General features: G+C 39.0%; 1 protein-coding gene across 18 annotated transcripts in view; it reads right to left on the bottom strand.

Moving 5' to 3' along the window:
* DTNA (dystrobrevin alpha) overlaps positions 1 to 16455 on the bottom strand; it is a 287362-nt gene that overhangs the window by 25437 nt on the left and 245470 nt on the right. For 12 of the 18 annotated variants that reach the window (XM_054017111.1, XM_054017102.1, XM_054017107.1 and 9 more), the window contains 5 exons: positions 11364 to 11451; positions 8219 to 8325; positions 6698 to 6811; positions 2723 to 2819; positions 900 to 920 (listed from right to left, as the gene is read on the bottom strand). In XM_054017111.1, the coding sequence (XP_053873086.1) occupies positions 900 to 920; positions 2723 to 2819; positions 6698 to 6811; positions 8219 to 8325; positions 11364 to 11451 (427 nt within the window). The remainder of the gene's footprint in view (positions 1 to 899; positions 921 to 2722; positions 2820 to 6697; positions 6812 to 8218; positions 8326 to 11363; positions 11452 to 16455) is intronic. The other 6 variants (XM_054017100.1, XM_054017114.1, XM_054017115.1 and 3 more) reach the window with 2 other exon arrangements.

A 16455-nucleotide genomic window follows, 5' to 3' on the forward strand; every position in this document is an offset into this window, starting at 1 on the left:
TTTAATTCTAGAAGAGGCTACAAAACAATTTAATCTTCCAAAAGTCAATACTATTAATATAGACTCTCGCACTGCTTTGACAGTGAAGTTATTGTTCTGAAGGGGCACTCGGCTGCTGCTGCCAGTGCCATTTTTTGAAGATGTAAAACCAAGATCCGGACTGCTTGCGGACAGGAAAATCCCCTGGCACTTTCTGAATGACTAGGGATTCCAAATCCATTATCCAGGGTTAATTACAACTCAAGTAATTATATTCTGCTTACTGAATTTACCTCGGTAATTTCAAAGGGCTACGAATGGTGGTGGTGTTCTTCACTCCCTGTTCTAAGTTGTGGTGTACTATGGTTGTATGCAGTTAAACAGTTGTTGCTTTTCACCCCTAAAGTGGCCTCATCTAGGCTATGTCTACACTACAAGTTAGAGGCGTGATTCCCAGCTAGCATGGGCAGTGGTGGCACAGGCTAGCTGTCCGAAGTATGTACTCATGAGGTTCAGGCAGGTTTGTACTTGGGGTGGCTACCCCACGCTGCCATTACCACTGCCTCTATTACCACAGCTACGCTGCTATTTTTAGGGTGCTAGCTCAATTGAGAGCTAGTGCATGTATGTCTATGTGAGCTGGGAATCACACCTCTAGCTCATAGCGTAGATGTAGCTTTACAGGAGTGAGAAAAATATTCTATCAAGCCATTGCTTACTTCCCAGGGGGGACTGTGAAGTTTAATTGTGTAAAGTGCTTTGAAAGGCTCAGATAAAACATGCTAAAGAAGTGCAACACATTATCATTATCCTCAGTCCAAGGCATGAGCACACATTTCAAGCAGAAGGAATAATATAAACCATGGAATCGTAGCCCCATTGAAGAGTTAGTGAGACCTACAATAAGGTAAATAACTTACTCCCTGTTTCAGTTCTTCCTCCTAAAGAAAAATTGGATCATCAGAGTTAGATTAGCCAGGATTTAAGTGAAGAAGAGAAAAATAAATGCAAACTTGGGAACAAGATTAGAAGTCCTGGATTAACTAACACGGGCCTGGTGCACTTGCACAGACCCCTGATCGTTGGGGAAACCCCCCCACCCCAAAGAGCCGACAGGCAGGTAGGGGGCAAGGTGGTGTGTCATGGGGGAAGGGTCCCTCTGCATGCTGTGGTGAGAGCCAATGGGCCAGAGCAGGGAGCTGGGTCAGCCCCATGGGACAGGAACCACTATAGGATGAGTGAGTGGTGGGCTCACTCTCCAATAGCCCCTGAGGCCCTCGGCCTCCAGGGGCAGGACTGACCTCCCTCTCAGGGCTTCTCATCCCTCAGGGACAGGACCCCACCTCCCCGGGGTCAGGGAAGATTGAGGAGCCATCAATTACCATAGGGCACATGGTCCCAAAAACTCCCTAGATTGTCTGCAATGAAGCACATTGGGGTCATACTCTACTTAGAGTGGCTAGTCATCCTCCCCATTCTAATTATAGTACAACTTCTTTGTATCTGAAAAATGCCCTGAGGCTGACCACCCCCATAACTCAAGACAGAGCATGACCCTTGGGCCAAAACTCAGTTCTAGACAACCATAATACTGATACTTCAGCGCAAAGGGCATCCGTATTGGAGACTGTACATTCCACACCAGTTCCTCTCCATCTCCCTGCCCATTCTCTTCCACAGAAGTTTGTGTTTTTCTTGAAGAAGGAAATATACGTCTAACATGTCCCTGGCTGAAGGGAAAACTCCACCACTTTGAGGGGGCCTATTTCCCTGCTGGGAAGGCCCATTTTCAATAGTGTGCTAGCTCTGATGGGTCATGCAGGATTTAAAGGGCCAGAAGGATAATGCCCCTTTTGCAACTTGGGAAGGTAAAAAGGCATTTTTCAGCTTTCCTTTATAGTCTTAGAAATACATTTGTATATTGCTGTCTGCATTTTTGAAATGGTATCCTTCAGGAAAGTGCTTTCTTTCTTAGTGTATTTTACATGGGATTTTTTTCCTTTTTAGTGAAAAGGACCAAGTACTGTTAAGAAGATCCTTCCAAAGTCCTATAGTCAGAGGGGCTGCCTTGTCAAATGGCTTCATTGGATAGAATGACTAATGAAAGGAACAAATCTAAAGGAACTAGAAAAACTAGCTCTGTACCATCAGCCAGGATAGGAGGCTATACAGTGTTGGCGTAGCTATTTACCACTAGGGATTAATTATTGTGTTGCCTTCTATACATCCACCTTTTCTATATTCAATATGTTTTCAGCAGAGCAAACTATAAATAAACCAGAAACTGAGCATGTCATGAAAACCTTTGTTGTAATGATCTTTGTATGGCTGCTCCAGAACCTGATCGACCAGCATTGTTGGATCTCTTCTCACTAATTAGCAAGGTAGTACTGCACCACAGTGGGCTTTGTTTGCATATTCAAGTGAATTTCAATTATTTTGCAGTAATACTTAGTCTACTATACTGCTTTCAAGTGTTGTCCAATTCATTTAGTGGTAGGATGACAACAAAGATATGGTGTTAATACAGGAACAGTATCAATTGGGTACATTATTGATCCTGAAAACCTATGTTTTAGAGTGGAAAAGCTAAGAGAGAAAATTGATGGGAAACAAAGCTTTTGTAGGAAGAAATATTCAAGTTCTGTAGTATTTTATTAATATGATGAATCTCTCTTTCCTATGTGACACTCCTTGACTGGCCCCTGTCCATTTCCTTTGACTTTCAAGTGGAGCACCTTACCTTCAGTAGTTTCATGAGGCCTTCTAACTGTACCATCAGCTCTCTCCGACTTTCCTGGAGAGCAGACATCCTCTGTTCGAGCTCATCCTTCCGCTGTCTGAAAAATAAGTTAGGATCAGAGCTAATACTTCATAGAGTCAGCTTTACAATTTCTGAACTGCATCATTTTTTCAGGTCAACTGTGGAGAGTATATTAGGCTATTGGAAAGTGAACACATTCTCTGAATTCAATATAATGCCCAGAAATCAGGGGAGATTGAGAAACTAGGAAGTTCCTTCAAGTTAAGAGCATACAAAGGGCTCAGTATGTTGGCTGGGGTAAAATAAGTACTGACACTCTCTCCCCAAACACCAAATGAGGAAGAATTTTTCAGATTCACACAAGTTAGCTTGCATTTGGGAGAATGTTAGGAGATGACTTCAGGACATGAGAGTCTGGCAGGATTATTGACACTGGACAAGTAGAGATGGGAAAGCCCAAGAGAATTCAGAAATTCAGCCAGAACAGCAGAGAGATGTGGCTTTTCAGAGGCTGGAGTCCAAGCTATTACATGTTTTCAGTTTTAATTCTTTTGAAAATAGCTTTTGATGCTGCAAGCCACATTCTATGCTCATTTATGACCGTGTAAATCCTGAGTAACTCCATGCATGTTGATGAGGTTACTCCAGCCTTAAGCCCATGTAACATGGAGCAGATTTTGATTCTGTACAAGTACAAGGCCTATGGTATCTACATAATCAGATTTTGGGGAGGTCGCTGTCATATTTAACCTGTAGCTGCTGCCCCCTGCAAGTTACAATATCATTGACAATATTATTTTAAAAAGTCATATTTTAGATTAGGTGATATTTTATACACTCTTTCGACTATATTTTTATATCATATCTATATAAAAAAAACATAATGAAAGATGGTATTTAATGCATGTAAATTGGTGTTTTTGTCCTACTTCTCCAAAATTGAGGAAGGTAGAAGTCAGCAATGTTAAATATATTTCCTGGATATTAAAAGCCAGACTGTGAGCCCTTTAACCACAATGAAGAAGTTACTCACACAAACAGCACCATTGACTTCTATGGGCATGAGTTATTGCTCACCAATACGAGTAGATTTGGCCCTAACATACCAAGGCTTTGTTTATTCTTCTAGAAGATTCATATATTTTCTACTTGAAATTTCCTGTGCTTGGATTTTCCCCTGAGTATCTAATGGTTGGAAAAGCTGTGAATTGCGGAAAGGAAAGTGGTTTTAAGAGATTACAAACAAAAACAAGAGAAGTTATCCACCTAATTCAAACTGGCATATCCTAGAAAAGGTCTCAGTGTCTACTCATGTTGGTTTTTAGATTCATTGCACAGGGAGAGAAGCATTATGTTTTGTATGCTATCACTTGACATACCCTTTTCATGCGCATTTCATCAACTGCACTCTGGAGCTGTGCTTAGAAATGAAGTTAATTCTATATCCTGTCATGAGAAGGTGGATTATATGCAAGTCCCATATTGAGGCATCTGAATAAATGAAACAGTACCAACCCTAATTGGGCATGTGTTGTGGGTGTAGGGAAAAGAGAACTTCCATTCTTAGTGAACTGATCTATATTTTCTGCTATCTGTGCTATTTTGTAGATTGTAAGGGCTACATTTTCATAATTCATTGCTTCAGGAACACCTGCATTGCAGTTAACTGTGTTTGTATGCATATTTTATGGGCACACCTCAGGATATATGTCTACACTAAACTTTTTATACCTAGAGTTAGTTGATTGACAGTTATCTTGAGTTACATTTGTGTAGGCTAATGCAAATACTCCCCACATGGTACTGCCAGTTAATAAGCTGGGGAGTGTCCATGCTGGCATTTACAAAAGTTAAGTATCTTAAGTAACTGGCAATCAATTAACTCCAGATAAAAGAAATCTAGTGCAGACGTATCCTTAGTTTTGAAACTTTATCCTCACAATTTAATAATGGACAGAAATAAATGATCAAGGGTCAAATTCTGCTCTCATTTATACCAGAAGAAATTGGGAATTCCTCAAAACCAGAAAAGAATCTAACGCTAAATATTCTGGAGAATGGTTTCATTGAAAAATTGAGGGTCATGTAAAATTCAGCTGTGGGTAAACAGACAGGTGGCCAGAGATATGTCTTAAGTGTGGAGATCAAATGCAAAAAGTATAAACATAAGGCAGAAAATCACTGCAAGGGACGTTAGATGTGTTCTACAAATCTGCAAAACTCCAACATTTCTTGATGTTATAAAACCCAAATTGTCCCAAACCATAATTGCTCCAAGTTCCAAAGTCAATGGGCTACATCCTTAGCTGGAGTAAATCACTGCAAGCTCCACTGACTACCTTGCAGTTCTGCTGATTTATACTAGCTAAAGGTCTCACCCAATATCTTGTTTAATGTACTGGAATTTGGGATTTTGCCAAAATTGCACAAACAGTTAAAGGAAACCCTTTTTACTCTTAGCTGATGAGCATTAATCTGAACACATGCAAAGCAGTATTGACACACAGATTTAAAGTTATCTGATTACTCTGACACAATATATTAAAACAGGGAAGATATCTCAGTTGACAGAACCCAGTATTGGTGCCTTAAGGCCATCCAATGTCAGGAAATTTAAACTAGGCTATTATGTTTTAAATCTGTGCTGCAAAATTCAATAGAATTAAACTGCTAATGCTACATCAATCGCTGGATTTAAAAAAAAATTAAAATGAACTTGATTTGTCAACTGATAGTAAATTAATATAATTTAAACATGTTTACAATAGATTTTAGGCATGATGCATAGGAGCTACATGAATAGTATATTCTGATGACATTCAATTCTTATTTCTGAAGCTTGTGCTGAATGTCACTTGCCCAGCAGCAGAAGGTAATTCTCTAGGCTACTACACTAGGTATCTAGCATCATTACAGAGGCAAATCAGTCATAAGAAGAAAGCATTTCTGTTTCCAACTAGATTATCTTAAGATTATATTGCAAATGTAATTATTAGCAAAACAAAGATTTATTTTTAGGGTAAAAGAGGCTAAAAAATTAAAATCATACAGCATCTGTAAACAAAGATTTTTCTGCACAGTTTCATCCTAAGATTTCCTTCAGATATCAGGTGGCTGTCAAATGGTACCAGCAACAGGTTATTGCATGAAGGAAAGCTGCAAGGAAATCCTCTCTTATCTTGTGGGCTCTAAAATCTACTCTATTGAAAAGGTAATATGAAAGTTTTAACTGGAGAGGAAGCACTTATACATACTCTATTCTCTGTATACAGGAACTAGTTTTAAATTATTCTCATTATTCTCATGTTCAGTCTGGCTCTCACACTGTGCTCTTCAGGATTGGTACATTCACTTTGGATGGTGTTTATACCAAAGCTGACCACTGTGACAATCTGGTCAACTGTTTTTGTAGCTGAAACAGCCAAGAGTTTCTCGGTCGTTGAAGCAAAAATGACCAATGGAACCTTGCAAAAGGGCCATTCCATTCCTAGCTCTCACCCTATAGGATGCTCCATGGCTCTAAGGGAGCCTGAGGATCTGGCCCAAAAAGGTGTTTTTTTTTTTTTTTTTTTTGTTGGTAGAAGTATTTGTTCTGAAATAGCATCATTTCCCCCCCACATGATTACGATACGGTGTTATTTATACATATTGGGGCAAGACATGGTTCCTGTTCCCAAAGAGCTTATAACCTAAATACCTGATCTGACATCACTTACACACATGCTTAATTTTAGGTACATGAGTAGTAAACGGGACTACTCATATGTGAAATTTTAAGCATATACTTCATTGTGTTCACAGTCAAGGCCTATACTGAATCTAAATTAAACAGAAACAAAATTACATTGTTCATTTAAAAAAAAAAAGAACAATGATGGAACAGGAATATTTTATGTATTTACCCTTATCTACATAAATCTGTTTCCAGGAATTCTTCATGGCATATACACCTACCTCAGGAGTCGGAGCTCTGCGAGGAGAGTGGGGTTCTGTTGTGCCTTCTCTGGTGTGGGCTGAGATGCCTGCTCATGTTCAAGCCGCAGCCTCTGGATCTCCTGTAAGATTTCTCTTGGGGGAGGATAGTAAGTAAAAGACTAAAGGTCAGTGCATTTCCATAGAACCAGCCTAAAACATCACTATTAGAATAAGGACTGTTTGTAGCTCTGAACCAATAAGGATACCATGATTAGGCTCCAAACACCAGAACATCTCAGCTTTAGTGAAACAGTCATCACTGGAACAGATTTGCTGATGTTTGCTATAGTCATAGAAAAGGAGCATTTCTGCAAGACCTTCATAAAACAGACCATAAAATTAGAGCCTGAATTTCAGATGCTCTCTGTAGAAAGCAGGGACATAGATCCTGTTTGGCTCAACTAACGAATTCCTCACCCTCATTCTCTCATGTGAATATTCTATACTCCACATGAAATCAATAGAAACTAGAATAATATCTGTCCTGTCTTCTACATCAATCAGGCACACACTGTTTGCACTTTTAAAAATGCTTTTAATTTAACTATGGATCTGAGAGACAGCAGCTCTTCAGGGGAAAGTACATTTAATAGGATTTACTAGAACGGAATCGATGTATAAGAGTGCTAACAGAACTGCAGAGCTTTGCTGAAGAGGGGTGAAGCTTATTGATGCTAATGACAGACTCTTTCTTCATTACACTTTGGTGGGCATCAGATACAGTACTCAGAAAGCAGACTTGAGCTATGAAAGCTAAATTAACTCTAGAGCTGGTGGAATTATACTACAGTGACAGAAGGTATTGCAGAAGTCTGCGATAGAAAGGCATCTGTTTTTGGCCCATCCTTATCTATCCAACAGTAAAAGCAGAGAACATAGAACAAAGCTCTGCATGACGACACAAGTTACTGTTCAGTGATTGTGGGTCTGACATACAGGGCCAGATCCTCAGCTGGTGTAAATCAATGTAGCTCCACTAAAATCAATGAAACTAGGCTGACTTACTCCAATTGGGTATCTGGCCCCTAATTCCAAAGACTTCCCATTGTTAGTCTCCCAATTTCAGCTATGTCTGTATGAAAAGCCTAATTTTCTGCTAGGTTTTTTTTTGTTTTTACAATCACCGCTTCTTTTATTTATCACACACAGATTGTGTTTTGGAGATTTTTATTTTCTTCTCTATAAATAGAAACAGGGCACCAAAGATTTTTTGGTTTTAGAATCAGAATGGGGTTTTTATTTTTAACCCCACAGCATGTAACCATGTACTTTTCAAAACACAGGCTGATTCTGTAATGCCTTCAGAGTGGCTCACCACAATTTTGCCACAAGTATATTAGTACTGGCTATTTAGACAACCAGTCTCCCATCCTGATAAATAGATAGATCTAGATCTAGAGAGAGCACATAGACAAAAACAAGCGAGAAGAAATGTTAAAAACAAACAGATGTACATTGTGTGGTACTAAACAAAGGCAGGCATTTTCTGGAGACTCTTACCGGTTCTTGTTTTCAAGTTCTGCAATCAGCTGTCTTTGTTGCTTATTTGCGTCAATGGTGAAAGAGATATCTGAGGCACCTCTCTGCTGACCCTGCTGCTGCTGCTGCTGAGAGAGAGTTTGGCTGCATTATTAAAAATGTCCATGCACTCATCCGCACCTAAAAGTGTGATCAACGGTTGTTCAATGAAATCTGCTTGCCGACAGCATTATGTTAGATTTGTCAGCCCAGATCCTCAAAGGTATTATTTAGACACCCCGGAGCCTCAATGCCATTGAGGACCTGGGCCCTCTACACTACAAAAATAAATAAATAAATAAATAAATAAAATTAAACAAGTATCCATATTACAGCATGTTCCACCAATGGTGAAACAGCACAATAGTAACAACAGTGTAAGCACTAAGCTAGACAATGCTTGAATGTTTACCACCATGTCATTCCAACTTGCTCCACGGAGCTTTCCAGGAAACACTGATAAAAATGCCTGACCCTATCTGCAGCAGTGGCTTCGCACTGATGAAGCTGCACTGTTACTGGCAGTTGCTATAATACGGCTCCTAATTATTATGCTGTAGACAAGGCTATTGAGACTTGCAACATGAGAAAAAAGGAATTTCCACTCAAATAAAAATGAAGACAAAAATTCATCCCACTTCACCTCCCAAATAAAGGAAAAAACATTTGCTTTCCACTTGTCCCAAGAACCTTTAATTCCTTGAAAGCATAGCAGATTTCTCCATGTTAAATCCTCATTCATCATCCACTTTTCATTCAGACTGCAGTTCAGTGCATGGTTCATGTGACTGAATTTCTGATACACCTTCTACTGACACTTGCAGAAGAGCTGTTCCATAGCGTTTAATGTACAACAGAACCATTTTCCAATTAGGGGATTTCAAACCAATCTCACTACAGATTTGTTGGAGTACTCCCTTTGTTGTGTTTGCCAGCAATAACCAAAAGTCACTGTATTTATTAAAGATATTTTATACAGTGATGCAGGGCAGGGATTAATACAACCATTGGAAGTATCCTAATTAAGAAAGACATCTAAGTACACCTCTACCTCAATATAACGCTATCCTCGGGAGCCAAAAAATCTTACCGTGTTATAGGTGAAACCGCATTATATCGCACTTGCTTTGATCCACCCGAGTGCGCAGCCCCGCCCCCCCGGAGCACTGCTTTACCGCGTTATATCCGAATTTGTGTTATATTGGGTGGTGTTATATCGAGGTAGCGGTGTAATTGTTTTGTCCTCCATGGTGTACAGATAAAGATTTAAAAATTGATCATCTGAGTTAGTGCCCTCAGCTACTGCAAATGGGACTGTCTCTCACTTTAAGAATGATCTGAAGTGTAAACTTTGACACATGGGGCCTAATCTTGAGCATCTCTTCTACAGTGCTTGGCAGATTTAGCCCTCAAAAAGGAAATATATTCCTCTTCTGTCTAGACTCTGTTCCACATAACACCTAGGGAAAACACATTTCTGGTTTTAGTTACTTACTGAATTTTAAAACTTTAGTTTTAATTACATGTATATTTCCCCACTAATATTCTATCCATCAAGGAAAACTGCAGCACATCCAAGAAGGAGACCTAACAAATGCACTGATATACTGTACAGCTGAGACAGAAATAACTGGGCCCTTTAGTCCTGCATGTCCAGCCTTAGCAATGTCTCTCAGAGGTTTTTTATCTTCCATTTGGCTGCTAAAGTGAGCTTCAGACTTTGTGGTTGCCACATTTTTTCTGAGAGCTCCTGTTCACAGAAGGCCTTTCTTTGCTTTCTCCTTTGTAGTGTATATTTAAAAGACATAGAAAATGTGGTATATTGGTGGGAAGGGGAAAGTTTAGCATATCCATCCAAAGCACATCTGTTTCTTGTGTGTGTAAATACTCTGGCTCCGTAGGGATTCATAGCACTAAGATGCCATGATGATAGCTGCTGTATAGAAAACTCAAACAGACAGATACAGATGACATTTCAGTCTTCAGGAAGGGTTTTCCATCCACACACATAATTAGCAGGGCATTTTGATTGCCTAAAGAATTACCCTCCTTCAGCAATAAGATGAATCAGTTACAGATGAGAGGTTGCCTTAAATTTGAGTGGAGCTGCATTCTGAATCCAACAGTGACTGATTGTCAGGCAATGGATAGTGAGATGATCAGACTGTGTGCATTCCTTCCTGCTGCCCCCCTCCTTCAATGTTGTGAAGTCTTATACGATAGATGGCAAAAAAAACATGGGCCAAATTCATCTCCACAGCAGCTCAACTGCCTTCACCTGATTTAAATTTGACCCACAGTTTTAACATGAATAACCTTGCCTTATTTGGCTCTTTTAGCTGACCCCACAGTATATATCTCAAGAGTGAAAATGTGCTTCCTGACATTCTGTACAGAGCTACTTTTCATTTAACTTTCATTTATGCTTCTTTGTTCTATCAAATGCGCTGAGATGGGAAAAAAGTAACTGGGTTGACCTTAGTTATGCCATTTAAGATTTTATATACTTCAATTAGGTTCCTACTTCAATGTCTTAATTCTGAATATAGTAAGTTTTTAGCCTGTCATCCCTTTCTATCCTGTGATTCACAGAGTAGTATAATCATTGCTCTGAAATGAAAAGGAGAGCCAAGGCTAATGCAATGGGTCATTATAGTCATCCTGTCCAAGATCACTAATTAAAATACTCAGCACTTAAGGCTCTGGTGTTTGAGCTAAGGAATGAAAGAGATTCACCATCTCAGTTTTTACCTTTAAAGTAAATCGCTAACCTATAACCAATGTTAATCTAGGCAATATTTTCCAATCCAGTTTGAATTCAGGGGTCCCAAATTGTCTTCCTGTTTTTGGATTTGGAGATGGTAGAATAATGGTGGGTGAGGGCAGTCAGTTAGTTTCCTTAGTTTGAATTGTTTAAACATCACTAGGTTAATATATATACTCTACATGGTTAACGTAGCTGCAAGAAAGCATTCTTGTTCTTTATTACATAACAATATCCTCCAATAAAATAATCTGTGAACCATCAAGGTTGTCAGATATAAATTTTCTGATCGTGACAAGCCCTTGCACTTCAGAAACAAGAGCAAAAGGAAACTTTTACCATCCCCCAATTAAAACCACTTACGGATGCAGTAGTCTCTGCTGCCAGTCTCGCTGCATACCTGGCGATCAGTCTGTGCTCTTCGTCTAGCCGGCCTGCACTGTCAAGCATGCTGCTCAGAGTTGGGGTGGGGGGGAAAAGGAGAGAGGCATCAGTGTTTAGAAAGCACAGTACAGTCACTTTATCATAGTGTCCATAATTTCTCATTCCAGATTTTACAAGAAAAATACCCAGAACTATGTTAAAACATGGGTTTGGCTTCTAACAAATGCTGAATAAATGACAATGAAGGTTGCCCTTAATTAATAAACTACCCTGCTTTGCACACAGGTACTGTCAGGAGGTGAGAAGGCTCAGTTCACCCTGGGTTATGCTGGCTGCTGCATAACCCAGGTATCTCCTGGCAGAAAGTCTGGGTGAACTGAGCCATGGTGGCATAAAGGGCTCATCCGACTCCGTTGAGCGGGAGGGCGGATATGCAGCTGGCCAGCATACAAGCTTCCTCCCTAAGGTGGAACCTCCAAAATTTCTCTACATTCCAAAGGGGTGGATCCCTCCTAGGGTCCAGTAACCCCTGTTGATGCAGGAAGCTGAAATCTGCAGAGACCAGTCAAGTCCAGGGTCACTGATCAGTGTGTGATTTTTATATATTAACTTCATTGAATCATCTAGAAACATAGCAGGTTTCAGCCTCCTCTCTCAGTTTCTGATACTTGGAGGTAAATTTTCAGATCATCATGCGGGGACAAGCCATTGCCCCACAACTTCTATTGATTTTAAAATTAATAAAATCCTGCTACCTCTTACAACTATATTAGCCACTACATGTTCAAAAAGAGTTTACTTTGGTCCCTCATTCAGAATATTAACAAAGATTTGTTATTAGGAAAAAAGTATATACAAAAGTTACTGCTTATATGCTAGAATCACTTTAAAATATCTCAACTGTTTACATTTCTAGGAATATCAAAGGCAAATCAGATCATTCGCCTTCTAGGCTAGTCACTTGACAAATGTTATTTTAAACGGAGGCCATGTTTTAGTCAAATGATTGCAAAATTAAAAAACTGAAAACCTGTGAATTTTCTAAATAGTTACAACTTTAAAAAGAGTCAAGCAGACCAAAACCACCTAAAAGGAAGAAAGATGAAAATAATGACTTGATCCTAAACAACATCTTCAGAAGCCAAGTTTCAGCTCACAGAGTATTGCTTTTAATTATATAAAAGAGAAAAGAAATATTAACTCATAATAAAAGGTGTTATATAAGAGTGTCCTACTTTGGGATGCATTAGAAATTGGAGAGATTCCTACAGCTATATCTCCTACAGTAACACAAGGAACCACAAGGTGCATCTTTTGGTTGGGGGTCTAATGTTTGAAGGATTCCACTGGAAGTTAGAAGCTACGCTTGAAGGATGGTAGTGGCTTGGATTCACTGGTTGGCAGCCTGGAGCCATAAGCCATATTGAATTGTTCAGACTTGTTGAGGTAATAGTAAGAGAGAAAAGGAAACTTTGTCTTATCGTCAGAATACCAGTGAGACTAACAGAGGGAAGGCTAGAAATTCACCAAAGTGATGAAGAGTTAACCAGAGATGCGTGTTGGGTGAACTAAGCCTTGGTGGCTGACTATTCATTCCACTTCTGATAGTACTAGTAGAAGAAAAGAACTAGTAGTCATTTTAGTTTAGTAAAAATGATGTTTAATTTATTTCACTGTATATACAAGAGATTTATTTCTACTCTCACTTACACCACTGATTGTAATGTACTCTTGGTTTACACGTGTGTGAAGGAAGAACCAAGCTCAAAGTGATTTTCCCTTTTTGATTGTGCAATTGAATTCCCAGTTTATAATCAGCTACATTTCTTCTACATACCTAATCTACAGAACTCCTATATTACACAAGCAAAAAACAATGACCCCCACCCCAGGGGAATAACTCTCAGCCCCATGAAATTACACAAATCATGTAATAAGGATTAATTTAGTGACAACATAGTTCATTTTCAGTGTTTTTCAATAAGACATCACATTATAACAACCGTGACAAAAGTGGGTATTCCAGCATCAATTGTCATTTGCGTAGAGATTTACAACCATATTATAAACCCTGAAAAATCACAGATTATGATGTGGATTGACAGAGTAGCATAAATCTGGAGTGTAGCTAAAAGGATTAATTGAAACAACAATTTTACAAATGAATAAAGTCACTTCAACTTTCTGGTTCTTATAGTTATCTCACTTTATATTAAATGCCTTGGAGCATGCACATACACATAGATGCATACAGTACAGTACATATTGTAGCAGCGTGTGAACTGTGGGCTCGTAATGCCTCAAGTTATTTGCACAAATGTTCTGGAATTTCAGAAGAAATATAATGATCAAGATACATTATATTCTGAAATGTGTCTGTTGTATGTGATCATTCACCATCGTGTATGAACAATGTTTAATCTGGAAATTCCAAGATTTTAAATTGCAGAGTTATGATGTGCCATAATTCATACGGTTTTACTTTTCCCCCACAACTTCATGAATAAAGGTGGAGTGCGATATTAAAGCATATTCACAAATTATGTGTAGAATTTGGGATATTCACAAGAGTGAATGAGGTATCCCTTTGAGAAATCTCATGATTTCAATATTTCTGATGTAAGGGGTTTATATGAACGGCTGATGAGCCTCAAATATTTAGAACGTTAAACAGTCATTCCAACACTTAATTTCTTTATTTAACGACTTTGTAATAACTTTCAGGCTATTGGGCTTACAGCATTCTTATTGTCATGTGGAGCGAAGTGCTAATACTGTTGCTGGTACAACGGCACTGCATAAAACACATATATCTTGGTAACAGAATTCATGAGACCATTTCTGGCTAGTATGCTGATTCTGAAACCTAATGGATGGACTTGCACACTCAGTTTTGCTAAAATAGGGAGTTGGGGTAGGGAAAATTAGACTATTAGGCATTTTACCTGAACTCTCAAATTGCAACGTTCCTCCCCTTTTCAAAGAGAACTTTTGTATGAATATTACTGGCAAATGCTGATTTTGTTTTCACATTTTTTTTGCTCGTCTTAGGAGGGCGACTTGACAAAAGGCTGTTTATTGTGTTAACCTATTCTTTACTTCCGTGACTTGTCCCAAGAACAAAATTATATGGAAAATCAATTTAAAACTGAACTGTCAAAGAGCTCACAGAACAACCAGAGTTGGTGGTTTGACGTCCATGCTGTTGATAACAGTTAACTTACCATCTCATCTTCCTACTCCCTAAGTTTTTGTTGGCTTCTCATTTCTGTGACAAGGCTGCTACATTCTTGGAAATGTCCTCATCCTCAAAGAAACCTGCACAGCCAGGGTCAGCATTACGGGGTAGCAAGCAGGGCAATTGCCAGGACTGGCCTTTGGCTTCAAGCCCATGCGGCAGGGCTCAGGCTTTGGCTTCAGAAACATTGCAGAAATCCAATGTGTGAGCAGGTAAGGGAGGCAGGTTGGGGGCTCACTCCTTAATTTCTGCCCTGGGCCCCAGCAAGTCTAACGCTGGCCCTGTGCATGGCACTTTCAAAAGACGAGCCTGGGAACTTAAATTTGTAACTTTGCTAAACACTAAAAATCATGGACTGAATACAGACACTGGATTTATGGCTTCTTACAACCATCTGTAACCCACTACCAGATTCCTGCCCATTCTCCCTGCAGCTGCTTTTCCTCCCTCACTTCCTTTCCTCCCTATGACTAGAGGGGTGTCAACGGGCCACGTCACCTTGAATGGGCCCTTGAAATATGTGTTAACTACTTATACTAAACGATTTGTTCCATCCTGTATTTAGCAGAGTTATTTTCCCCGGCCTGAAGAGGAGCTCTGTGTACGATCAAAAGCTTGTCTAAATGACTAAAATGTGATGTGTCTAATGTTTAATGAACAAAACCCAGAAATTTCAAAATTAAAGGGGCATTTATAAATAGCTTAGTGATTTAGGAACAAAGATTTTATGAAATCTAAAATGAATCAAACATAAATGATGTTTTACATATTTAACTGTATTGCATTTTAAAATTGCAGGGACCAGAACATACTGACAGTGGATGCTTTGGACAACTTATTTTATAATAAACAGATTGTTTCCTTGTTTATATAGTCCTCTGAAGTACTGAGGATCACCACATTAAACAAGTCTGTGAGAAACAGAAAGTGACTGGGGGCTGTACTTTCAGTGTCCAAATGATAGAAAATGAAATGTAAGAAGTAAACCTATGCAGTGAAAAGTAATTTTAAAAATCAAATTTATTTCCAATGCACATAAGAAGTATTTTGAAAAAAAAATATTGGGGCTGATCCTTAGCTGATATAGATCTGTATGTTCCACTGACTTCTCTAGAACATTGATTTACATCCATTGAGGATCTGGGCCTTTTGAGTTTTTTATTTAAGGCTATCAATTAATTCTTATTTTACTTTCTTGTGACTATTATGTCACAGGGGGAGGGGGTCAATTATTTGTTACCAAATGTGCTGGAATAGCTAGGCACAATGACTTAAGTTCCAGGTGACGTTCCAGCCCTAATCATTAATTTTGTTGCTGGTATGGGTCTGTGTTATATATATTCAAATATTACTGGCAGTCTAAGAGCCTCAACACTATTTGAAACTATGTGACATATGGCAGATGAGCTACCAAAACATGATTAATAGTAATCATATCTGTCTTGAATCTGTCTCATTAGCACTTCATGATAATAAACTTCAGTTAGTTATCAGGGAGTATAGTTCTCATCTGAGGATACACCAGTGTCTATAGCGGTGAAATCCTACAGAAACACCAGGAGGCTTCTGTTTGCTTTTCTTATCTTTCCCTAGGTGTAACTATTCTTTTCCTCTCTATTCTTCACTTGGTAGCAGAGAAAAATGTAAAAAAGACTACTGGCGAGCATTCTTCACTGCATGGCTAAGACTACTGTCTCTTGAAGCTAATTTTCTGTGTCAAAGTCAAGTTGGCAGCTCATATAAATGATTGAAGCTTTTTTTAATCAAGGATGCTAGGACTGTGACCTTTAAATGTCAGTAATCAGATGTTTTGTACTATAGTCTGCTTCAATT

Source organism: Malaclemys terrapin, chromosome 2 (genome assembly GCF_027887155.1).
Source record: "Malaclemys terrapin pileata isolate rMalTer1 chromosome 2, rMalTer1.hap1, whole genome shotgun sequence".
NCBI classification, from domain to species: domain Eukaryota; kingdom Metazoa; phylum Chordata; order Testudines; family Emydidae; genus Malaclemys; species Malaclemys terrapin.